At 36.9% G+C, this 27,890-nt stretch overlaps 1 protein-coding gene across 3 annotated transcripts in view; it reads left to right on the top strand.

Moving 5' to 3' along the window:
* CDH9 (cadherin 9) overlaps positions 1–27,890 on the top strand; it is a 104,301-nt gene that overhangs the window by 41,615 nt on the left and 34,796 nt on the right. For 2 of the 3 annotated variants that reach the window (XM_076330388.1, XM_076330389.1), the window contains one exon: positions 16,711–17,005. The exons of the other annotated variant lie outside the window; for it this stretch is intronic. In XM_076330388.1, the coding sequence (XP_076186503.1) occupies positions 16,711–17,005 (295 nt within the window). The remainder of the gene's footprint in view (positions 1–16,710; positions 17,006–27,890) is intronic. 3 annotated transcript variants of the gene reach the window in all.

The raw sequence follows: 27,890 nt of genomic DNA, 5'->3' as shown, positions 1-27,890 counted from the left end.
TCTGGTCTAACTTCAAAGTGTATAAAAGAAAAAGAAACAACAAAAAACCCCACAGTTTAAAATAATTTTATGCTTCTAAAAAGCTATGAGAATATATGTGTGTGTGTGTGTGTATATATATAAGCCATTGTTTTCTCTTCAGGATAAAGAAAAGATTTATTTTGATCTTTTTTATGAGGATAAAAGAAAAAAGGATAAGTAAAACCTTATAATGATGATGCTATGATTATTAATATTAATTTCCACTTCCCTAAGTACCATTCAATGAAATATATCAAAGTATTTTATATTAAATGAACAGTACCTATGGTGAGGCAGACAATGACATAATATTTGTTCTTCTGAGAAGAAAACTACAGCAGAGTTGCTGAAACAGTGATTTGAGGTCACAGAGCCAGTCAATGACAAGAGCTGGAAACAGAACTGACTAACCACTGCACAGGGACAAATTCAGCATAATGGCAAGGCTTATCTGTTTGAAGAGAAGATCAAGGCAGAAAGGACAGCACACATTGAGTGAAAACCATTTGAAAAATGAACACTCCTGATCCCTCATTTTGAATATTAGCAAAATCTCAAGTTCTATCTTAAAACTTATCTCTAAATGGTCAACAAGACCATGGTCAACATTTTGCTCCAGATGAAGTCATAAGATAATTAGCAAAACAATCAGTTTTACTTTGTGTGCTGTGTGCTTCCTCAAAGCACAGAGTAACTCTTTAGACAAAAATGGATTTCAGCAAAAGATGCAGTCAGCATTGAAGACTCCCGTTCCCAAAAAAAATCTTTTTTTGATGAAGTTAATACAAAGTTAGCATTGATACACTCAGATTTTTATCTGCTTTAACCATATGCAAACGTTTTGATTATCCATGCTGTTAAACTGACATTACTTGAACTCATCTTTTATGCACCACTTGCTGGGCTTCTTTTTCATTGTTTGTTCTGACAATCTAAAAAAAAAATTTAAAAAATCCCTCTTAAATTACTCCTGCCTTATCTAATGTCTCCATATTAATCTCACTTCATTTGACCAGCTTGCAGATTCAGCTATTAAATTAAACGTATCCTCCATGAAGCAACACTGTTGGTCTGCAGGGCTTTATGCTTGGTTTGGGCCTTATGCTTTGGCTTCTCTAGACACTACTCCTCTTTCATGGAGTTTTCATCTGAAGCCCCAGGCAGCCTTATCCTGGCTCTCCTCTAAGCCACAGTCTTTATGCTTAATCAGACTGGTATAATTAGCCTGTGATTTATGCAGAACCTGAAGCCCATCTCAAGCCCCCTCCAAATGGCATTACACTTACCAGGTTCTGTTGTGCCAGGAAAATAATAAAGTTGTTTTGATAACTATTCCAGCCACCGCCTTGTCTTTGCCATCATTACAGTGATGACCTTCCAAAGATGGTATTTTGAAACAAGATTTAAAAGAACCATACAAGTAGGTAATGCAAATTTCAATAAATATGAAATCAATGACAAATAAGAAAAAGAAAAAAAAAAAATACCCTAAATATCTCTTTCCTAAATACTGGTTTTCAGCATACTCTTCTTGAAACAACAGCTTCCCTTAGGAAGCTACATTATCACAACATAGATTCAAGGCTTGTTGCTTGTTGTGCCCCGTCCTGATTTCAAAACTTATGCTTTGATATACCTACCTTTGAGAATCTGTTTCTCAGATTTTATCAAGAGTGGGGCGTGCACCTATGTGTCTTAGAGCGGGCACAGGGCAGGGGAATTGCACTCACTGGTGAAGGCACGAGACGGATGACTCTACAGTATACCTTCACTGAGTACCCTTTGGTTGGTATGACAGTTTACATTTCCAATACAGTCTACAGAATAGAGAAACAGTATAATAAATATAAACTAATTTCAGCCTGTGCTTTTTGTTTGGTTAACTTTGCCAATAAATAAGCAGTAGCAAAGGACCTTAGTGATGCTTTAAGTCAAGCAATGACCTTACCTACCTTCCACTACTGTTAATTTGAAAGTTTAGTTTTAGAAAAACATTTAAGGTATTTAAACAGTCACCATTTAACAACCACATTCTGAAATGTGTATTGAGGAATGAATAGATTTCTTCTTGTGAGGGCTGTACAGTGTCCACAAAATATTTATCTTATCAGTTTGAAAAGTAGGAACTTAGGAAAAACACATCTTTTAAAATTGTAATTTGAAGCTTTGTGTTAGAGATCATTGTGAATCAATAGGCATGGAACTCAAAATCATTACTTTTTTAGGTTTGAAATGCATTCATGTAAAAGTAAATATGTTTTAAGGATAGTAAATAACAAAATATTTTGAATATTTCTGGAAACAACATATAGTTGAACAGCTTAGGAAACATGCACATTTTGGGATCCACTTCCTTTGAGTCAGCAGGCCTACAGTCTGGTTTTGTTTGTTTGGTGCTGCAAATCTGGAAGCCTGTTTACATATTTTAGACCAAAAAGGACTCTCTGATGATATTGCCTCACATCTCAACATCTTACCCTATTACTCTTACATTAAGCTGTATGACTTTCTGAAAAACATTCAGTCTTGATCTGTAGACATCTGTCTACAAGTATACACACTTATATGTATATATACACATAAAATTGTGATTAAAAGTAGTAAAATACTCCTGTTATTGATGTATTCTTCAGATCATTGTGGATGACCCACAACTGGAAACAGTATAACATTAGTCAGTTCAGTATAACTTCAGTCAATGCAGTACTTGTCCAAAGTTAGAGCAATGGGTAACTAGACAAGTTCAAGGCCATCAGATTCATAAAACAAAACAAAACAAAACGACCCCCCACAGGTCCCTCTAACATCCCTATTCTAATCTGACAGTTGTAGATGCTGGGGCGGGGCGGGGGTGGGGAGTGTAAAAGAAGAAAAAATTGCAGTGGCCAGACTTGCATGCTCTCTCAAACCACCATCTCCTATTGCTACTGAGATAAAGAACTTGACTATACAAACCATTGGTGTCCCCTACTAGAATATTTCTTATATACTTATTAGTGTAGAGCTGAGCCCAGATCAATTAGTACTGTCCATCCATATGACAAACTCATGTTGCTTCCAGGGCCAGAGCCTTTATTCCTGCCTATCTCTGTGCACATCTTTTGGAACTACAGTGCATTTTGAGTGCCTCTGAAAAGGCAAGAGATATCACACACAGAGACAGATTTCACTCAAGTTTCTTGTGAGAGAAAAATCTATGAGAAAAATATCTTTTCTTATTGTGAAGCCTTTAAAATAATGATGGATTTATCACCTGTTCCATGGATTGATTAAAGTGACAGTGCTTGATGTTGTGATGTGATAATTTCTGACCTGTGGACATAACTGATCACTATGGTCACTTCCTGTAAACCTGTATCTCACGTTATGGAACAGCCAAGTGACAGGGTATGGCAAACCATAAAAAAGCAGTTCGGCTTTTTTCATCAGGCTGAAAACCTGCAACCCAGCTGTTGATTTGGAGAATAAAGAGAGGAGAACAAACAAATTCTATGTGCTCTGAAATCCAATTCTTTGTGCAGAAGTAAGAATGCAACCATTTTTCCAGATTTGTTTACAACCTAGCATATAGGGCATAGGACATGTAGAAGGTATGCAGTGGAAGGAGGCACTTGAGAAAACAGATTTGGTTTCCAGGACTCCCCCCAGGTATGTAGAGATGTACATGGAGGGAATGAATTTGCCCGTATTGTGTTTGTATCAGCAGAATCAAAAGACTGAGAATTCTGCTGAACCCCTCCTGAATGAAAACCAGATTTACCCTTACCTACTAAGTAAAAATCAGCACCTGCAGCTGATGTCAGCAGTGTTTCTCACAATACCATTCTCTAGAGAATTTGTAACAATAGGCGGCTGAACACAAGAGCCAGATGCTGGAAAACGGGAGATAAGAAAAGTAAATGTCATTTGCCTTGTTTAATATACAGTCACTTAGGTTACCATCACACACAGAGTTTGGTTGTTTAATTAAGAAGTTTGTGCTGATGTCACAAATTCAAGTCAGGTAAATACATTGCCATTTAAAACATACATAAAACTTTTGATTAAACACACAAAAATAGAAAATTAAAGTAATGCAGATACTGCTATTGCAATCCACACTGAAGAACTACTGCAGTTATTAAGATATCTTTAGAGTTTTTAATTAGTTAAAATGTTAATGAAGGAGAATATTGACTGAGCTGCTGTTGGTGCTGTATCCTAGCTGCTGTAAATCTCACAAAGGTCTGAAATCATACAGTGGGGGCACTGTTCAATATCCTACCTGTCACTAGCACTCAACATATTTTCTGTGACATTTTAGGGTTGGCTGGCATGCTATAAGCTCTTATTTCAAGTACACTTCTTGCATTTTTGGTATGAATTTATTTTGTTTTAGGTAGTACTCATCCATCCTCCTTCACAAATATTGTCTTCTTTCCCACCTCTATATGCATAACCTTCTTTACTTGGAGGAAGCTTAGAGTGATAATTACAGTCAAGTTTCCTGGGGTCAAATCAATTTGTGCTTTAATACATACTGGGCAGACTTGGAAAACTCAATCTTTTTTCTGTGCCACAGCTTCAGAATAAATAGCATAGTACAATCACCATATATGAATAGAAATTTGATGTAAATAGGCATACGGCTTTGTAAAAATAACATTCACATGAGCTTGTGTTTTCCTGTATCTTGCATGTTTCTTCCCTCAGCCCAGGAGCTTTAGCCAGAAACTGTGATTAAAAAATGCTTGAGGAGTCCTAAAAGTACAGAAACTTTCTTCTTTTCTTCTCATTTCTGAAAGGGTCACTTTGGACACACCTGAATAGCTTATGCTTCCCTGTTCCTTCCCATTGCTTACTATTTATGTTTATTGCTTTCACATTTAAGAAGACGTAAGCATATTTGAAAGAATCATACTAAATCTGACAGTTAATGACACTGCCAAGTTGATTGTTTATGCCATGTACAGTCTATTATGGTCTCCCTATATACATTTTCCAGAGTCAGTAGGTCTGGATATATTACAGCCAAAACTCAACATTTTCTAGCTGTCAAACTATTAATAAAATGCTTCATTATGTTAATTTCATGGAAAAGTTTTTCAATCTGAAGTTATACATGGCTTGAGTCTTTTGCCTTAAGCTTTAAAGGAAGCAATGTTATGAAAGGTAAACTCAAGGAAAAGACTGTAGTAAAGGCAAAGTTGTGACTGGCATGTGGAAAGCATCTTAACTGTACCAGGAACTAAGAGGTTGAATATATAGTGTTTTGGAGGGGAGGGGGAATGTTTTCCATCTGAAGCGTAAATTGCACATGAAATATAAAAAGAACAGAGATGTGTTCAGACAGCTGCATTATGGTTTAACAAAACCTTAAATAGAAATACACTTGGTATAAAAAGACAATACCAATGTAACTCTTGGTTCAGCTTTCATTTTCACAGGGGGAAAAAAATCTTTGTCTTTTATAGCTTCCAAGTTTCCTCTGCTGACTTGTGATAACCTCAAACCAAAATAACTGGCACCATTTACACTTTACGTTTTTATTGTTATGCCTCCAGCAACTGGAAGAAAAAAACCCAGCAAGCAAATCCTAATGTCCTCCTTTAAGAAAGACCTTTGAATTACACACATTGAAACAAAACCTTATTCCAGCCAAAATTAACAAAGAGCATGCAATAAGCTACTGCTCCAAACATCTAATATACATATACAGGCATACACAAACTTACCATTAGCATTTTCAATGTTTTGTGTAAATATAAATACAGTCTAACTTTACTGGTGAAGGTGGAAAAAAATAACAGAGAAGACTGCAGTAGAGTAGACTCCTCAGAAATTGCTTCATGCAACTATAATATCAAAGAGGAATTAAGCCCTTTAGATTACCATAGCAAATTTACAGAAATTATGAAAATACCTTCACAATTCTATAGGATGAATTTAAAAAATACTGTAAGGACATTAAAATTTTCTAATGTAATTTGTAGGACTTATGCTCAAAGAACTTCTTACTTCTACTTGTATACAACAATAAATAGCAAGTAAGGATGAACACCCAAAGGTAGTATTGCACAATATACAAGGCAACCTTGGTGACAGTGAACATAGGAAGAAAGGTAACACTCCATAGCTATATTTGACCTGTGGGACCCAGAATTGCTTCCCCGTTCCAAGAAAAGTCTTAGTTTTGCATCTTCCTCCCATTCCTCCCTGTCCTACTTCGAGGAAAGCAAATAAATTAGCTGAGACAGATAGGAACCTCCACTCTCTCTAATGTATGACCAGGATGTTAAAGAGTTTGAGTTTCAGGCGTTTGGGCCTGGGACTAGGCATGCCCATGAATTCACTTGTCCTCCAGGTCAGATATCAATCACCCGCCTATCTATCTGGTAAGTTTATGACACATCTGAAAAAAAAAAAAGATTTCTGACTTTAAAATTCTATATTTGTGCCATTTGTTCCTCCCATGTGCATCTGCATTCTAGCTGTGATTGCAGCTCCATGCAATCCTGTATCCTTGACATACCCTTGAGGAGGTTCACTTGTGTTCTGGTAGTAGTTTCACCACAACAGTGTGGAAATCAGCGTGGTCTTCATCTCCCACTAAAATATGTAGATGTACCAATTTAGTGACACTAAGAAGAGTTCATTTGACCACAATAATCCCCCAACATATCTTCAATTAAAAGTAAGGAAAGAACATTGTTCACACTTTCTAGAAGGCATTTACAGGCAGATAGGGTCTGAGACAGAAGACCATGGGATATCAGGATTCATCTGCTGGAGAAAACTGTGTCGGTGGAGGCAGTGGAGGTAAGAAATCTGTAGTAATAGCCCTTTTTCTATACCATGATACAGATGCACACTGTAAACCATCTAAATTGTGTTAGTACAGTATGTACCACAATGTAAACATGGATCTACCCTCTCCTTGATGTGTCTTCGTCCTTCCTTTCCCCTCATCCCTGTTCACAAGAGAGATCATACCTCCTTTCTGAATTTAGGCAACCAAATAAATGTTTTCACTGTATTTATTCATAACAATCTCGCTAGTCTTAAGTAGCTCATCTTGCTCTTTTTTCCCCTTTTCATCTGCAACAATAGTTGTACAGAAATAAATTGCAAATAAAATGAAATTTAAATGAAGTCTGGCAATTTCTTGCTTCTAAATGGGGAAAATTCATTCATATCACTATATAATTTATTAACTGTGTCCACTGATTCTCCCTTCTTCCATTGATTACGTCTGCCTAACTTGAAAAGAGTTACTCTCTATTACAAAGATCTGAGAACCAGATCAGCTGCACAGTTTACAGAAAACTTAGTAAATTAAAATTTAGTTAATAAGAAACAGTCAAGTACTTTTAAACATGGGCTTTTAAGGAACTTTTTTCTAAGGCAATATCTTTTTCTTTTTCCTCTGTTTTCTTTTGCCATTCCATGCCAGTTCCTGAACTTGATCATTTATGAGATATCTTTTCCCTCCAAAGAATGCTGTTATCTTAGCATATAATAATATGTTATAATAATAGCAGTTTTGAGAGAAGTTATGGATTAGCCTTGGACATACTAAGAATGCATAGTCAAATAAAATACTTTCTGAAACCAGGCAGTTACATGTTATAACCACCATTTGCTGATAAATATTGAGTGCTACATGAGGGTGAAGTGTAAGCCAAAGGAGCAAGGTACTTAATTTAGGGGAAATAGAATTATGCTACAGAACTCTGAGATAATCTGTTCTTTGCCTACTCATTTACTTATTGTAAATTACAGTAACAGGGACCCATGTAAATTTATGTCAAGATTTCTTTTGAGAACATCAAGATCTCAATTATCACATCACATAAAAATTCAGTTTCACAGAACTGGATAGGCAAGCTAATTTGAGATACACACTTTTCTTATGTAAATAAAGAAAAAAGATTGAGAGAGCATTTATAAATATGCCCATATTTATAAGACATACGTTGTTACAGAAATAGCTAATTGTCACTCCCATAACCATTACCAATGTCTTTGTCTCTGACGATCCTCAGGAAAAGTTGTGTTGGGAACATGTTTAGCCAGCCACACAGAAGACTATAGAAAAAGAAATGTGTGCAAAAGAATATTAAGAAATCAAGATACTCGGCAGTGCATCTTCTAAGTTATGTCTTCATTCCAACGTGTTTCAGATGACTTGATGCTGGATATTGAATGGAATGGGGATGGCATTTGTTATCGGTGTGGTCACTATATACTGAGTAATCTAATATATTATCTGGTTTAGGGGTTTTTTTGTTTGTTTGTTTGCTTTTCTTTATCAAAGTACTTCATGGTTCTCCTCTGGCCTGCCAGCTTTTCACAGAAATTGCAGAACGAATATTTTATGATATGAGAAAGGACACATTTGACAAATTCATTTTTCAGCCATATAGAGTTTTTGCTTACTAACCTACCCCACCCCAAATAAAGAAAAAGGATCATGTAGAGTAAAGCAAAACAAATATTTCAACAGGAATTACTTTCTGCTGATAGTAAGTGGTGGACCTCCCCAGACCTGCTGAGTCTGTAAAATGTAGAGGGAAACCACAGCAGTCAAAGATTATTTCAGATCAAATGTATGAATATTATTTTTCCAGTTTGAACATCTGAGCCCTTCACACACATAAACAGTTTACTAATTAAAAAAAAAAAAAAAATCCATAAACTATTTTGTATGTAAAACTGTTTACTATAACTGGAAATAGGATTTAGAAAATTTGTCTGTTCTTGTTCCTTGGTTTTAGTAAATAAAGGGCATGACATTTTGTAAATACATTATAACACACCATGTTTTTGCATGTGATCTTCTGTAGGTGATTTTCTGTAGGCAATTTTCTGTAAGGTCTCTGCAGAAAAAATAAAATTTGAAAAGCTGAAATCGTATTTTATATTATAAATTCAAAATATTTAAGCAGTTTATAGAAGATTACCAGTCATAAAAACCGACAATATAGATTGGTCAAAATTAGATTGCAGTATCTTTTTACGAATGTGTATGTCCCTATACTTATTTTGCATAAACATCTACAATCTTACATGGAGTTACTTCGTCTCATAAATTAAAAGCATGTTCTGTAATTATATAACTAATATAGTGAGAGAATGGTTGGATTGTTCTGTTTTACAGAACTAGTATTTTATTTCCATAAGATGCTGGATAATGTTTTGCTTTATTTAGTTATTCTTAAATATGAAAATGGTCCTTTTTTTTTTTTTTTTTTTTTTCACAAACTATGATGTTGCAAAATTACTTCACAGGTTAATGAAGATTCCTCAAATGCAAAGTGCAAAACAAAATATACATAGGAAATAGAAATTGTTACATGTAGAATAAGTGGTAGTTTGCAACTGTACTTCAAGTGATCTTGCTAATAGAAAATTGGCAATAGGAAGTGGAACTCTTCATTGCTAGGAAATCACATTCTATTCCCAAATTTATGATGCTTGAAAATTCTGTTTATCATTTGGTAGAAACATGAGATAAGTAGGAAGCTTAAAATACCCATCACAGTTTGAGCTACCTGACATCTTTGTAAATAGTTTCAACAGACAGAGGAAATAAATTAAGCTATTCTCTGAGGACCTATGCATAGTTGAGGAGCAGGGTAAGGGAATGGCAATGAACAGATGCAAATTTTTTCCAGAACCATGTGTTAGTGCAGAAAAGATCACTGCTCCCACTACTTGCTCATCGTTGCCCCATTTCAAGACGTTTTTGACCCTGGATTACCAGCAGAGTTGTTCATATGAGCAATTGAAATGAGGTTGGCAAGCTAACACTATTTACATTCACAGCCTGGATCACTGCTATTCATCTGCATCTGTCTCTTGGTATATAGAACCTCTTCTCAGCAGATGACCAGCTCTCCAAGTCTAAAAAGAGTTTGTAGGAATAAAAATTTTCAAATAGCAAACTTGGCAATCTTAGTAAGTAAAGGGCTAACTTTAAGTCAGTTCATAGTCTCTGAAAGATTCTTTAGGTAGCAGAACTGTCTGGGAAATGCATTTAACAACTTTTCAAATATGTACTACATTATTACCACTGTTTAAAATAAAATTATGTTAAAATAACATTACAGATATAATTACCAATAAAATATTATTTCTGATAAAATTCCACATATACAATATATTCTTATTTAAGAATTTTGTTTTCTGTTCTAAATCAAAACAAACAATATAAAAATCTCATTCTACCCCCTGCCCCCTTCTTTCTTTTATTTTCCAGTTGAGAACTGTGTGAGATTTTGTTTCAGTAATGACTGCTTGTTTTTAAAGTGGGAAACTTCTAGTGCCTCTGGACATATTCCATTCTTCTCATGCATAGCAGTCCTGACAATTAAAGACCAGGGCTCTGGTAAGTTAAGCCTCTTTCTTTGCAGTCTGCCAGGCAGGCTGCTATGGAGATAATACCTGTGGGCCAAAGTCCAGTTTAATTCATATAACAATAAGCAAGTTAAATAAATTTCTATCAATAACAATGTGTGTTGGAGTATATATTGTATATATTGTCCTGAAGCAATCAAAAGGGACTTCAGGGCACTGGGGTGACTGGTTGAAGGATCAGGAGCACAGGTAGTGTTCTCCTCAATCCCTACAGTGGCAGGGAAGAATACTGAAAGGAACAGGAAAACACACCTGATCAACACATGGCTCAGGGGCTGGTGCCATCGGAGGAATTTTGGCTTTTTTGACCATGGGGAGGTTGACACGGCACTGGGCCTGCTGGTGACAGATGGAGTCCAGCTGTCTCACAGGGTGAAAAGGATTTTTGCTCATGAATTGGCAGGGCTCATTGAGAGGGCTTTAAACTAGGTTCAAAGGGGGAAGGGGATAAAACCAGGCTCACTAGAGATGAGCCTAGGGGTGGCGTGCCAATGCCGGGGGCGAAATCGATAGCCCAGCTCAAGTGCATCTACACCAATGCACGCAGCATGGGCGGCAAACAGGAGGAGCTGGAAGCCATTGTGCAGCGGGAGAGATATGACTTAGTCGCCATCACAGAAACATGGTGGGGTGACTCTCATGACTGGAGTGCTGCAATGGATGGCTACAGACTCTTCAGAAGGGACAGGCAAGGAAGGAGAGGCGGTGGGGTGGCCCTGTATGTTAGGGAGTGTTTTGATTGTCTAGAGCTCAACGATTGTGATGATGATACGGTTGAGTGTTCATGGGTAAGGATGAGGGGGAAGGCCAATGAGGCAGATATCCTGCTGGGAGTCTGTTATAGACCACCCAACCAGGATGAAGAGGTGGATGAAGCACTATACAAGTGGCTGGCAGAAGTCTCACAATTGCTAGCCATTTTTCTTGTGGGGGACTTCAACTTCCTGGACGTCTGCTGGAAATACAACACGGCAGAGAGGAAGCAGTCTAGGAGGTTCCTGGAGTGTGTGGAAGACAACTTCCTGACACAGCTGGTAAGTGAGCCTACCAGGGGAGGTGCCTCGCTCGACCTGCTGTTTACAAACAGAGAAGGACTGGTGGGAGATGTGGTGGTCGGAGGCCATCTTGGGCTTAGTGACCATGAAATGGTAGAATTCTCGCTTCTTGGTGAAGTAAGGAGGGGGGGCAGCAAAACCGCAACCATGGACTTCTGGAGGGCGGACTTTGGCCTGTTCAGGATGCTGGTTGAGAGAGTCCCTTAGGAGATGGTCCTGAAGGGCAAAGAGGTCCAGGAAGGCTGGACGATCTTCAAGAAGGAAGTCTTAAAGGCGCAGGAGCAGGCTGTCCCTGTACATTGTCAGAAGAACGGGCGGGGAAGACAACCGGCCTGGCTGAACGGGGAGCTCTTGCTGGGACTCAGGAAAAAAAAAGGAGAGTTTACCACTTGTGGAAGAAGGGGCAGGCGACTCAAGAAGCATACAGGGATCTCGTTAGGTCGTGCAGAGAAGAAATGAGAAAGGCAAAAGCCCAGCTAGAACGCAATCTGGCCGCTGCTGTTAGAGACAACAAAAAATGTTTTTACAGATATATTAATGACAAAAAGAGAGCCAGGGAGAATCTCCATCCTTTATTGGATGCGGGGGGGAACGTTGTCACCGAGGATGAGGAAAAGGCTGGGGTACTCAATGCCTTCTTTGCCTCAGTCTTTAACAGGCAGACCAGTTATCCTCAGGGTACTCGGCCCCCTGAGCTGGAAGACAGGGACGGCGAGCAGGATGAACCCCCCATAATCCAAGAGGAAGCAGTCAATGACCTGCTACGCCACCTGGATGCTCTCAAGTCTATGGGGCTGGATGGGATCCACCCAAGAGTGCTGAGGGAGCTGGCGGAGGAGCTCGCCAAGCCACTCTCCATCATTTATCAGCAGTCCTGGTTAACGGGGGAGGTGCCGGACGACTGGAGGCTTGCCAATGTGACACCCATCTACAGCAAGGGCCGGAAGGAGGATCCGGGGAACTACAGGCCTGTCAGCCTGACCTCGGTGCCGGGGAAGATTATGGAGCGGTTCATGTTGAGGGCGCTCACAAGGCATGAGCGGGACAACCAGGGGATCAGGCCCAGCCAGCACGGGTTCATGAGAGGCAGGTCCTGCCTGACCAAGCTGATCTCCTTCTATGACCAGGTGACCCGCCTAGTGGATGAGGGAAAGGCTGTCGATGTGGTCTACCTGGACTTCAGTAAGGCCTCTGACACCGTGTCCCACAGCATTCTCCTAGAGAAGCTGGTGGCTCACGGCTTAGACAGGTGGACTCTGCGCTGGGTCAAAAACTGGCTGGACGGCCAGGCCCAGAGAGTTGTGGTGAATGGAGTTACATCCAGCTGGCGGCCGGTCATGAGCGGTGTTCCCCAGGGCTCAGTACTGGGGCCGGTCTTGTTCAATATATTTATCAATGATCTGGATGAGGGGATCAAGTGCACCCTCAGTAAGTTTGCAGACGACACCAAGTTGGGTGGGAGTGTTGATCTGCTCGAGGGTAGGAAGGCTCTGCAGAGGGACCTGGACAGGCTGGATCGATGGGCCGAGGCCAACTGTATGAAATTCAACAAGGCCAAGTGCTGGGTCCTGCACTTCAGCCACAACAACCCCATGCAGCGCTACAGGCTTGGGGAAGAGTGGCTGGAAAGCTGCCTGTCGGAAAAGGACCTGGGGGTGCTTTTTCATGTTTCAGACCTGCCGGCTGAACATGAGCCGGCAGTGTGCCCAGGCAGCGAAGAAAGCCAATGGCATCCTGGCCTGTATCAGAAATAGCGTGGCCAGCAGGAGTAGGGAAGCGATCATGCCCCTGTACTCAGCCCTGGTGAAGCTGCACCTCGAATACTGTGTTCAGTTTTGGGCCCCTCACTACAAGAAGGACGTCGAGGTGCTGGAGCGTGTCCAGAGAAGGGCAACGAAGCTGGTGAAGGGTCTGGAGAACAAGTCTGATGAAGAGCAGCTGAGGGAACTGGGGTTGTTTAGCATGGAGAAAAGGAGGCTGAGGGGAGACCTCATCGCTCTCTACAACTACCTGAAAGGAGGTTGTAGCGAGGTGGGTGTCGGTCTCTTCTGCCAAGTAACAAGCGATAGGACGAGAGGAAATGGCCTCAAGTTGCACCAGGGAAGGTTTAGATTGGATGTGAGGAAAAATTTCTTTACTGAAAGCGTGGTTAAACATTGGAAGAGGCTGCCCAGGGAAGTGGTGGAGTCCCCATCCCTGGAAGTATTTAAAAGACGTGTAGATGAGGCGTTTAGGGACATGGTTGATGGTTGGACTCGATGATCTTAGAGGTCTTTTCCAACCTTAATGATCCTATGATTCTATGATATACATGTGCAGGAAAAAAACAAAAGCCCCGGGGAGACTGATGGAAATTATTTCAAAAATACAAAAAGTAACTTTGTAGATACAGGACAGAATGTGCGGCTACTCAACTTTTGAGTACGTACATGTCTAATTGTGATTTAACCTGGCAGGCAGCTAAACACCACACAGCCGTTCGTTCACTCTGCCCTGCCCCAGTGAGATAAGGGAGAGAATCGGAAAAAAAAAAAAAGTAAAATTTGTGGGTTGAGATAAAGACAGTTTAATAGGACAGAAAAAGAAGGGAAAATAATAATAATAATAATAATGATAATGATAATAATGATGATAAAAGAATATACAAAATAAGTGATGAACAATGCAATTGCTCACCATCTGCCGACCGATGCCCAGCCAGGTCCTGAGCAGCAGTCGCCACCCCCCCGGCCAACTCCCCCCAGTTTATATACTGAGCATGACGTCACATGGAATGGAATATCCCTTTGGCCAGTTTGGGTCAGCTGTCCTGGCTGTGCCCCCTCCCAACTTCTCGCTGGCAGTGTATGGGAAGCTGAAAAGTCCTTGACTAGTGTAAGCACTACCTAGCAACAACTAAAACATCGGTGTGTTATCAACATTATTATCCTAAATCCAAAACACAGCACTGTACCAGCTACTAGGAAGAAAATTAACTCTATCCCAGCCAAAACCAGGACACTAATGTAGGCACTTACATTACTAATATTAGTACTAGAAACAGTTTAACAAATTACTGATTAGTCAGTGATGACTTATTGTGTGGGAATTTAGAAGTACTTCCTTATATTCAGCGTGGAGAAAGGATGTTAGCTTTATGGAGGCTCCAGCCTCCCTAATGCTTTATGTTAAGTTATTTCCCTTCTCCTGACACATGGGATTGATCCCTCACCGAGCTCCCAGACACGGCTCTTGCTCTGGCTGCTCCCCTGGCTGGCTGGCTGAGGATGTTAAGGAGACACATGACGACATAAGGCATCATAAGAAGCACTTGGGCGTTTTAAAGACTCAAAAAGAAGTTGGCCTGTCTTCATGAGAAAACTAGGTTCAGGTACTAGTCATCAGTCCTGAGATCGGATTCTTATTTGGCAAATTTTTAAAAGGCTCCTACCTCAAGAAAAGAGGAGAAAGCTATATTTATGCCACAAGGTGCAGAATACCTCAACAAGGATGAATGTGCACTGTTTCTTAGGGACACGAAATTGGCCTGTGTGCACAAGACAAAATCATCTGACAAAAAGAAATATGCTATATTTTGTACTTGACATACAAATGTATACTCTTTTTTTTTCCTGAAAATAAGAATCAAATATGAAAATAAGAATCAAATATTTTTAATGAGCTTTGTATATTGATTACATAGTGCTCCACATTCTGTGTCAAGATACCCATACAATATTTAAGTTTATTTTTTCTGCAATACCTGTAGAGTTGACAAGTTGACAGGGACTTTTTTTTGAGTGCTGTGTGCATGTTGTATATAACTCTTTCAACCCATTGTATGCAATCCTTAAGAATTTTCACAGATATTTATTACAGATATACACTGAACATATTAAGTGCTAAAACTCTTTGGATAGTCATCTCATCCAGTCTTACCTCTAGAAGACCATAACAATAATCAGACCACATTTCGTGACTAGTGTTAGGCTACAGTGTTAAATGAGGAAAAAAATCAAAGTGAAGAAATTTAACAAAATCCACCACAATCACCCTTCATACAGGTGGAATAATAAAAAGATGCAATGGCTCAGCTATGAAATATGGAGATAAACACTGGCAGGAATACAGGAACAAGGAAACAAGTAAAGGAGTGGCATAAAATATCTTACCTGGCTCTAGTGACTATCTAGAGTAATACCTTTACTGATACTGAACAATATTTTCTCAGGTGGATGATATACTACATATTTCTACACAGAGAAATAAAAAAAATGCTGGAATAAGATTCTTTCTGTCCACATTTGAAAAACACTCAGGTCACCGATCTGTGACCAGATGCGACTGTAAGCATATATCTGAGGAAAATATACTGCAGATGCTAATAAAAAGGAACTGTGGGTCCCTGTAAATGAAATTACAGGAATAGACTTCCAAAAAAGAGTATTATGTGAGAATTTCTAGTGCCTGGGTCAGCTTTAAGGGCTTGTTTTGGCTTTGGTTTTAGACGCTTTTTCATAATGGTGCCATATGGCAAACTAATCAGTGCCTGTAAGTTCACAGGGATACAGTTTTGAACACTTATGAAGAGGTGTAGTAGGAAAAGGACTGTTAAACCCTACTCGATGCTTTGAAAATTTACCTCCTAGTGTTCTTGAAAATTATTTCTCCTATGTGGAGGGGACTAGAAGGAAGGAAGTAATTAACTTAGGTAAGATGTTCCTAAAGAAAAAAAAAAAAAAAAGAATACAACTAGAAACACAAGTTGCTTAAATCAGAACATTTATAGCTGATTTTGGGAAGTTCAGAAGCTCTTATCCTTAAAACCCACTTCTTCTATGTTGTTACAAGGTAATTGGTTGCCTTATCAGCAATCAATTAATGGGAAGACAAGTGTTATTTTGCAAATAGAAACTTGGGAGTTTTACACCCCCTGTCATCTTCAAAAAGGAAACTTCTGGTAGTTTCTGGACAGACTATTTAAAGAAATATATTTTTTTTGTTTTAAGTTGGTCATTTTAAATACTAGTCAAATATCTTCTACATCCCCCTATGTCCTTTTGAGTTTGTTTAGAGCTATTTTTTGTGTATGACTGAATCTCAAACTTGCAATTTTTCCAACAGTGAAACAGAAGATAACCACTGCTGACCCCAATTACAGTCAAGATTGTACAGACTTATTCATATATGCTGAATGATTTGGTCTGTAATAACAATACATATATTTATAGAATTCTTCTTTTCTACCTCCCTGAAGCTACACACTGACCAAGATAAAGGAGATGGAAATTTAAAATACATATTAACAGGAGATGGGGCTGGCAGTCTGTTCATTATAGATGAAAATACAGGAGATATTCATGCTGCAAAGAAATTGGACAGAGAAGAAAAGTCCCTGTATGTGCTCCGTGCCAAGGCTATAGACAGAAAAACTGGAAGACAAGTGGAGCCAGAGTCTGAATTTATCATTAAAATCCATGATATCAATGACAATGAACCAAAATTCACCAAGGACATGTACACTGCCAGTATTCCGGAGATGTCTGGAGTTGGTAGGTAAAAACTTATCCTTATGTAAAATACAAATGTGTTTGAGTTGATTTGGAACTTGTAAGTAATTTATTATTTGAGGCACTTAATACTAGCTTCTGTGAATACCCATGGAACAATTTCTGTTACCAGTAATGTATCATAAATAATTGGTTCCTGCTTTTATTTATTTGTTTCATCTTCATCCACTTTTTAATCCTTTTTCCACACTATAAGCTACCCTTTACTCCATTAAGCCCACCGGAACCATCAAGGAATATAACATATATGGTTGTCTTATCAGTTGCTACATAGTTTTGCCACAGATGAGAATATCACTTGCATAAAATGTATCCTCTTTGTATTTGTAAAGTCTAATTTACCAAACTTTTCTGTACCTTTAGACGCAAACAGCTTTGAGCATGTAAGTATGTAAATCAATTAATATATCAAAATGATGCCAAATATGTTCCTACAAATACTTTAAAAATTGTTTTGGCTTTTTTGTTTGTTTGTTTGTGGGTTTTAAATTATTTTTTCTCTTTGGTATCAATATTAGTAGTTGGTGTTTTTTTTTTTTTAATATGGATTTGTCTGCTTGGTTTTTTTTAAGATACCAAACATATGAACACCTTCCCCAAAGAAATAACTTTTTTTGTTTAAAAAAATATTTCTTCATGGATAAAAACTTACAGCTATTCACAACAGCTGCACTGAAAGGTAAAAATGTGGAGTAACAGTAGAAGACAGGTTGGACGGGGCTCTGAGCAACCTGATGTAGTTGAAGATGTCCCTGCCCATGGCAGGGGGGTTGGACTAGGTGACCTTTAGAGGTCCCTTCCAACCCAAACTATTCTATGATTCTATGATTCTATAAGATGGGTGAGAAATATAGCATCAAAGGAAAATAATTTTCTGAGTTTTGTTCAAATAATATAAAGTGATAGATAATCTTCACCAGCACACATTCATAAGAAGTTATCATGATTACGTAAGTGCTCCACTCTTTTACAGTAGAGACAGTCTCTCTGATAAGATTAGTAAGTATAGAATACATAGGCTATGGGAAACAAATGACAGGTAAATTCTCAAGAGTTATTTACTTATCATGAATTACTGAAATGGTTTGCAAAATCAGCCCTGGATGATGGCATTGCTAAGAGAGACAATAAAATACCAATCAACATTTGTGACTAATATGTATCTTTGCAAAATAATTTCCAGAAGCTAATAATTATCTCTGAGAGCAGTAGCAGAAGTATAATGGAATAGGACTCTATTTTATAACTCTCTTTTATAATCATGAGAAGGGAGTAACTACATTACTATGTATAATGTGATGAGTCCAAGAACGGTTCTTTTAAAGATACATGGAAAATAGAGAAAACCTTTCCATTCAGAATTTACTTTGCTGATAATCTGTGAAGGAAAAATGTTGGCAGTGCACCTGTCATATTTAATTTGAAATATGTTTGTAAGGAAGGAACTCTATAGGAATAGATAAGATAAAAAGCATGATGTCCATGTTTAACCTTATCACTTAGTCCAACTACATTAATGTCAATGGAGAAGCATGAATAAAAGAGAACAGAATAAGATCCAGTGCTTTGGCACTGCCTTTGAAATTTTAAGTATATCCAATGTCTGTATTTGATGAGGATGATGTTAGTATAAGTACCATTATGTACTTTAAGCTGAGAAAGTGTCCATAAAAGACCCAAGTAAAGGTGAGTTTTACTGTGAAGGAAGAATTAGAGGAAAAGCATTTAAACAGTAAAAAAAAAGCCCCTTAGCTTCCAATATGAAGGCAAAAAAGGGATCCGAGTTACTCTTTGCTCTGTTTAGTTGACATTTACATTTGGGGATATAAAAACTACACTGGAATCACAATTTTTAGCATTTGAATTTGGATGAGTAAAAGTAGTTTTGTAATTTCTTAAACTAGCAGAGAATAAGAACCCAAATACAGATCAGTCCATTCAAGAAGCAGAATTTCTATATTTGTGAAGTCAGTCATAAGAATGCTAATTCAACAGTCAGGATGTACATATAGGTAAATAAGGAATACACAAATATATTCCTTCTTGGAGTCCCTTTGTCCTCCTCCAGATAAGGAAGCAGATGCCATAACTGGAGAAAATGGCTTGGGAGTGAAAAGGTGAGATTCTTGCCATAAGTGGAATGCAATTTACAGGTGAGCAAGTGGTACTCTTGTAAACCTTCCCATAAAGCACACAAGAGAACATATAAAATACAGAATGAAGATAGTGTAGTTCTTGAAATAACTGGACAAAAGACAGCTATATGAATGTAAACCAGCAAATATGCACGAGGCAGCACATACAACAAAATGCAGGGAAAAGAAGAAAAAAGAGAGTGACAAAAATTAAACTCAAAACTGACACAGTGTGTCAATGGGTTGTGTAAGTAGTTCCTGGTTCATACTTTCCACAGTGGCTACGATATCCATTAAAAAAATCTCCAATGCATTATGAAAATGGCATTTAAGCAGTTGTAATTATTCCTCATTCAATAGGTATGATTCAATGAACAGCTACTACCTTTTATTTTGTATGGATTTGCAGTCCAAAGAGTTTTTTCCTGAACATAGTGTTTATTGCAGAACATCACAAATTTACAGAATTGTCAGTTATGCAAGTTCATAATGAGTTCATTACACCTCAGCACTTAGTCTCTTCAGCGGTTTTGATATATATTGCTGTTTGCAGATTAGATCAAATAGAAGTCCAAAAGCTAAATTTGGTAAGGACGTAGGGCTGAACCTTTTAGTTGGTTCTGGACTGTAGAATTTAAAATGGAATTTGAGGCTGGAGGCTCACGTAAAATAAGTCATGAAGGAAGAATAAAGTGGGGAATTATTGAGTGAGCAATGCATATTAGGGTTATTGCTGCTGTGAAAGTAAGTGCATCTGAAAGAAAAGGACAGAAAATATACTGAAAATGAAAATGAAAAGAAAGAATGAAAAAAGACTGAAATCACAAAAGTGCATTCCAGAAAACCAGAGGACTTCAGAATAAAAAATGAAGTGCCCCTTAATTGTATTTGTTCCTCTATAACAATGGAAGAAAATAAGAATAATAAAATAAAAACAAGAATCCCTGGAATAGGGTGATCATCTTTACTAAGACTACATCAAATGAAAAAGTCAGTGTAGTCCTGCATTACCTGCATAAATACTTAAGATGATGAAGGTTATTTGTTATAACGATATATACACATTCTTGCATACCTAACCAAATAACTTTTCTGACTGGAAAGAACTATACAATTACACTATACACGTTTTAAGAAATAGATATACTCAAGATGAGCAGGTCAAAAATTTGTGGGAAAATCTCAGTTTCTTCACATCCTTCACTTCCTCCCAATTTTGTGCCTTAAAATATAACTTTTTTTCTTAAATATTATATTTATTATGTTTGCCAAGTTCAACAAATATGACAGCAGATATTTATGAAAGCTTAGGAAAATGTCACTAAGATTGAGAAATTGAAGAGAAATCATCACTAGCAATGTTTTCAGTTGTGTGTGTATCTGTTATTCAAATGACATATCATGCTACATATTTCTCAGTGTGTGACTGACTGTTTCTTGGAATAACTAGATCTAGAGCACACAAGGGAAAATAATAAGTCAACACCTCTGACAGAATGTGTGATTTTCAGTACCAATAGGCAAACCTCACTCACATTTAACTAGTTTGATAGTAAGAACACTGAAAGCATCACATGGATTTTCAGCACAACTTATCCAAGCCCAGGGGGAAATATGAATGCTTATTTGTCCACGTTTGTGCTAATGCCATGTTGTAATATTTACACTGCAGCCATCAAGCTATACATAAATTAGCTTTGCTATGCCTAAATGGGATCCTTAAATGGGATCCAGTCATATCTCCAACAGCATTATGGGTGTACCTAAAATGTTGTGTAGCAAAGTTAGTACTGGAAGCAATCAAAACCACTGGAGTGAGCTGACTGCAGTGTCATTTCAGATAGCTTTCATGGAAATGATCACACTAAATGCTCACAGTGATATTAACTTAAAAAACTAAATAAGAAAGTTGGTTTAAGAGATTCTAAAACTCAATAACATGGAATTTCTCATTAAAATCAGCTACTATACTGAAGAAGTGGAGGATAATAATGGCTGTAGCTGTATTTTTAAAGAGTGCTAGAGCTGACTGGAAGAATCCTGAGATTTATGTCAGACTAGGTAAATTGATTCAATAAAAAATAGTTAAAAAAATGAGAAAAAGATGCTAGACAGACCCATAAAGGTTAATCAAAACATAATATAGAAAGTAAAGGAACAAAAGACGTTCAACATTTTAAATTGATGGAATGCCAAAGTTGTGAGATCTAATCTTGGTCATAATGAAGAGCAGGTGGATTTGAAGCATGACCTATTCTGATTTGGCTATATTTTAGAAATACTGTAAGAGGAAACTTCAGAGAAGCTAAATACATATTATGCATCTTGAGAATAATCTTTTCATTCCCTCTTCATGTAGAAGGCAAAGTACAGTCCTGATTATACTTAAAATCTACTTATTTTAACTCCAAGGCTTACACGAGTAGAAGCTACGATCCAAGTATTTTTCCAAGTGAAAGATGATTGCTAAAAAAACAAAATAAAATGAAACCAAAACTAACCCTACACCTCATTGTGAAAACCACTTTTCTCAGGATATAAATGAAGTTATTAAGAAATTTTTAAAAAGGGAAGTTAGCAATGAGATGTCCTGTGAAGTTCAATCCCTTTTGGCTCCTGGGTCAATATTATTACATCCGCCTGTACCTGCCTTGTTAATTTTAATGAGTAAGGCTTACCATTTTTTCTCATTAAACAACTTTAGCATGCAGCTGATGAGTATTTCACAACATATTTTTAATCTTTGAATTGATCTTATTAAGAGAAGGGATAATCCTAATTTAATTTAGCACTTATTTCTTCATACTTAACTGCTGCTTTCTAGATTTTATGGATCTGACCAGAGGCACCTCCAGGTTCAGAATTCTACATGATAAGATTTGTATAACGTATAAGTATAGAGGGTCATATTTTAAATGGCTAAATTTAAAATTTATAATTTTTCCATTAAATTACTTTTATTGCAAATACAGTCAGAATGAAAGAGTTTTTCTTTAGCTGAACAGTGAAGTTTGATAGAAGGACATTATATATGAAATATAGATATGGTCATTTTCAACTCAGGCATACAGGATTACAGCATGCCTAAACATGCCCTGTATTTAACAGCTACTCTAAATAAAAGATATAAATAAAATATATACACACAAGGAGAAAGAGAGAAAGAGAGAGATGAAATTGCAGTAAAACACACAGGGCAATATGCATTAATACTACCATTTTTATTACCATGCTATTGTCTGTGAGTGCTGTAGTATAAACTGAAACATCAATTACACAATGATTGTGTTAGAAGTTCCATTATCGTTGCTCACTATTTCTATAGTATCTCTTGGGAATCTAAGCATCACAACTATACTGGATTTAAGTAAGACTGCATTCTGATATTTAGTTTTAGTTACATCATGTTTTCAGCATCACGCAGTCATAAAAACTTACTTCTCAAGAACAGTTTGTTATTTTGTATAGGAAGAACAAAAACAAGTAGGTCTTACAGTAAAAAAAAAAAACAAACCACAAATACAGTAACCATCGCATTTTCTATTTTTGAATTTGCTTATGTCAGTAAACATTAATCTAAAGATGTGTGAAAAGACTAAATGGAGGCAGCACTTATCTTTCATATTTCACCAGGAAATAGTTGTATTTTCTTCTCTGCATATTTTCCCTGGATTCAGATGTTTATAAAAAAAAGCTATGAATGACTGTCTTGACTTTGCCACAAGCTTATGAAAACTACTTGGCAAAATTTCAGAATGCTAATTGTTAACATATAGTCTATTTTAAAATGAATTATTAAGTTAGCTTTAAGAGAAAGACATATTTCAAATAAATATTTTATCCTGAGTTCATATTTTACATTCTGCAGTTAAAATATAGTATTAGAATTCCTTTTAGTCAAACTAAGCATGATAGCAGAAATCGTGTAGCTAGAATACTTCCTATATTTCTGTTTGCATTTGCTACTATAACTAAAAAATTTCAAAACCTCTATAACTGTCAGAATCTGCATAGGGTTATCTTTTTTAAATGCACTATTTTTATCCTTTTTTAATTTATCTTCTTTATTATTTTTATACAAGTCTTTATAATGAAAAAAAAATTCCTTTCAACAAAATAAAGATGAAAATATAAAATAAGATTTTGATGACTCATAATACTTTCTCAAAATAAACCATCAAGGTGAAAAAGGCAAAAACCTCTTTTTGTTAAACATTTAAAAATATAAATTTAGTTTTCCAAGAAATTTAGGGTATTTTGGGGTTTTGTTAGTTCTGGACATATATTGTTAGATACATGCATAGCATTTTTATTTACAATAGGCTTGCAAATTTTATTAGGAAAGTATATAGAATACTTTATAAATATTTTGTCTTTGTCATTAGACAGAACATTTTCAGAAGAGTATGAGGGGGTGCTTTAAGACTTTGTATTTCCAGCTAAAAAAAGAAAAACACTGGAATGCCAAAGGAATCTTATTTAGATCATGATTTTTTTTTTTCTTAAATTATTCTATCATTTGTATAGTTATGTATATAACGTGGACAGCATTTTCCTAGCAAAAAGGAGGTCTACTCTGCAAGGAACTTACTTGCTAGAGCTCTGATACTATAAACAGGTTATTTTGAATTTGTACAGCTCCACTGACTTCAAGCTGAATGTTACGTAAGCGTTAGGATCTCCCTGCATGGATTTTATTTCATGGTAAACGTATATAATTTCTGTAAAATTTAAATGTCCATGTACCACTACTATTTTTTTTCCTGAGGTTTCTCCTATGTTTAGTTAGATAAACAAAATCATATATAATGTAGACATTTTGGCTCTTCAAGAAACAGAATGAAACCATCCTCAGAGGAAAATCTATGAGTTTACAACACTCCCAAATAATTATGTGATCTCAAGAAACAAACAAACATACACTCTGATCCAAATGAAAAACAATAGTTTCTTTTCAGGGTCCAAACAAGTGATGTAACTAATTTTTAACAATAACATTTTGGAATTATTATCATTATACAGCTCTGTTCAACATCCAAACATAACGTATGAAATTAAAAGTAAACATTGAGAATATACATTATTTTTTTCCCTTCAGAGCTTTGTTAATTTTATCTTTTCATAAATCCATTAGTGATACTGCATTATTCTTTGTTACTGACTGAAGAAAAGATAAACACTTAAAAAATTAATATAAGCAATCACATAAAAACTAATACGCATATATTATGTGTATATATATGAAGGTAAAGAGGAAACTTAAATAAATAAATCATGTTTATAAAATTTGGGAAATTCCTTATAAGTCATCAGAAATACCATAGTTCCTTTAAATTTTATGCAGAATGTATTAATGACACACTTGAAAGAACTGAGAGACACTGCACATTCAGAAAAATGAGGGACAAAAATCAGCCTTAGCAAGATTCAAACCAGTGCTTCTGGTTCTGAAGAATTCAAATCATTCATAAATTTCAGATTTACAGATCATTTTAACATTACAGATAGGCAGATCTCAAGCTACAGCGAAAAGGAGTGGCTCTCTTTTTCTTCTTTTGGTCTCTCTGCTCCTAGTTGTGCTGTCTTATGCCTTACCCACTGTCCCTCTAAACCCAAAAGAAGAAAGTTTAAGGAGCTAAATTATCAGAAAAATAGATTGTTCAGAATATAGAATTTCTGCTACTTTTGTTCCCTGGGTCAGATCACATGAGGTTAGATGCCAGAGCTGGTGCTAGGGAAGTGACAGGAGCATGCAAAGTATAGCAGGTAAAAGCAGGAGAGACTGTTTCATCCAGCAGTGGCTAACCTCAGCTAAAAAGTCACTTGACATACTCATTTTTCTTCAGCTACAAAATCCTCATGTCTTCTAAACAGGACTCCTCACTTCCTTTCTCGTCTTTTTTTTAGGGGGGGAGGTTTGGTTTCTTATTAAGATACCACAAGTCTGAGGCAGCACAATGGGAAAACCAGAACCATCTATTCACCCCCTGTGAGTAACTTAGGTTACTCGCTCTCGGTGCTGGAAGAAATTGGGGTTTTGTAGAATTGCTGTCAGCAAGTAAAGGTAGCTAGCACTTGCTGTAAACACAGGAAGGTATAAATAATTTCCATATTTCTGGCCCGTGGGAACTGAGCCACTGTCAACTCATTGTTGGAAGATTATCACCTCCTCTGAGCTCCCATAAACCTCCATCTGCTGACCCTTCATGACATGCTGGTCTAAACTATTTCCCGTAGGAAGAAATAAGATGACAGCAGTTCAAATGCAGCAATTAGTAAGCAGGATGGATGACTTTTAAAGCACTATATGGGGCTTTAGGCTTTGTAAACTGGTTGGCCTAAACTTTGGATATGTAATTTTAAGGTGACCACAAACTCATTTAATCTCTGTATGTCTCAATTTTCCATCAATTCCATCAATTTCCATCAATTAGTGGAAGACTAGAACAGCTCTATTCCATATGTGGAAATGTGTTCAGCAGCAACAGACACCACAGTGCCCTTGGAGTGACAGTCTTCTTGCCAAGTGACATTTTCAGGCTTGGGCTGTGTTAAATGTGGCTCCCCTTTACATGTCTCTGAAATGATTCAGTGCAATACTGTTTGCCTGGCTACTTTATTGCAACAAATTTATTATTTCCTGTTATCTGTGTACATTGAAAAAACCAAACCAAACCAAAACAAAAAAAACCCCAGAGGTCTGGACCTGTCTAGATTACAGCTTGAAATTAGCATTAAAAGTGCCTGTATCATACTTACACTAAAAATGTTTGATGTATCCATTTTCCTTCCTTTTATTTCAGTAGATTTTCAGCTATAACACTATAATCTCTGAACAAAAGCATAATGGGCCTGAATTCTTTACATCAGCACTTTTGCTCACACTGCAGTGCAGTACAATGGGATACGTTCTGCATTGTTAGAGATGCTGTCCTCCAGATAGGATGTTAAACCAAGGTCCTTTCATCTTTCATGGCTTTACATCTAAAAAGTAAAAATCTCATTGACATTCTGAAAATATTAAGGAACAGACATGTTGCTTCAGCCAGTATATATACCTCTTGATATGAACATACACCCTTTATACATCTTTTGATATAAACATGTTACAATTCACAGCCACGTGTAACCTCTTTTCAGAGCCACAGTAAATACTGAGTTCCTATGCATGACACCAGTTTACAGGCACCTAATTTATTCCCTTATGAGCTCTTGCAGCTATGAGCCACCAAATAATTTTTCTTCTTTTGAGACAGGCTACAGTATAATGGGTGTGTTGAGCCCCTTCTCACATTTATGTGACCATATGGAGCCTGCGGCAATTGAACTGCTGGTACTAAGGACTGGAATAGCTTATATTAGGAACACCTGCATCTTTATCAGAAGGAACATGCCAAGGAGATGCATACATGTGTTATATCCTTTATTAAAACTAAAACATGGCAGACATTAAAATAAGCAAGCTAATAGTGGCGAGGAGGTAATCTGTTGTCTAAGCGCAGATCTTGCTCTTCAAGTGTTAACGTTAATATCTCTGTTTATATCATGCTAATGCACAGGGTTCTTTCCTGACACTATGTAGTTAAGTACTTACAAGTACTTAACAAGTAGTTACTTGTGTAGTTTTAGGTGTCTGAAAAAAATCCTTTTCTTCATTTAAATGGTTTTTGAGAATGGAATTTCTCAAATGTTGGATCTGAAGTAGGCTGGGAAGACTGGACACACAGATCTAAGTCAGGTATGGTAATTAACTAGATATAGGTTAAATCTGTTTGGGAATTGGTTATATGTAGCCATAAAAGAAATTTACAAATTATATTGAGAAGTATTATTTCATTTTTTTTATTCTGTTAAATCAAAGCACATCTGGGATGCTTACTTAGTCTAATCTTCTGAACACAGAAGCTTTTCAGTTGTTTTTAAAAGTAAAGGAAGCTTTCTGAATGCCTGAATATACATTTTAGTTGCTAACGTTATTCAGCTGAGTGTAAAATGCAGGTTTATTTTTTAAAATCATGCTAACACACGCATGCATCTATTTAGAAAGTAAAACACAAAAGCAGGGTGGTTTGTGGTTTTTTTTCACTAGATTCCTCTATAACTTTTAAGTATTTCCAAAATGTGTAAATAAGATACAATGGATCACATCTGGGTATAAGATAAAACACAGGGTTTTTTTCTAATATAATATAAATTAAAGTAACTGTCACACACAGTAGAATGTACATAAAGATGCTTTGACATAATTTGCAGTCTTCCAAAGAGGTAACAGTCTCATCAAACAGATCAGTCTGTCACAAAACAAAGGTCCAGCCTCCTAGATCTTTATTTATCCCATATACCTCCTTTCATGAGCTATCCCCCTCCACCCCTAACTCTCAGTTTTAGTAGAGCTCCTGAGAAATGAAAGCTTCATCTCATGTGAATCTGAATGATTAAGACTACTTCTGTTACAAATGTTTTAGCTACAGCATACCACCAGCCTAAGAGTAGCAAGCTCAGGAAAGGAACATTACTCCCCCAAAAGTAGTCCACTATTCTCCCTAACAGAGACCATCAAATGGCTCTCTACTGAGGTGGAAGGACTATGAATGTCTGCCCATAATGGATACACTACTGTTAAATAAGTAAATTTCTCACTTAAACTGTGCCCATACACATATATATATGTGTACATATGTATATATAATAGATATGTATGTTTATATATATGACAGAAATAAAATATGATA

The sequence above is a fragment of the Aptenodytes patagonicus genome, chromosome 2, assembly GCF_965638725.1.
Source record: "Aptenodytes patagonicus chromosome 2, bAptPat1.pri.cur, whole genome shotgun sequence".
In the NCBI taxonomy this organism is placed as follows: Eukaryota; Metazoa; Chordata; class Aves; order Sphenisciformes; family Spheniscidae; genus Aptenodytes; species Aptenodytes patagonicus.
The sequence above is the reverse complement of the archived record's forward strand: the minus strand, read 5'-3'. Positions and strand labels throughout refer to the sequence as shown.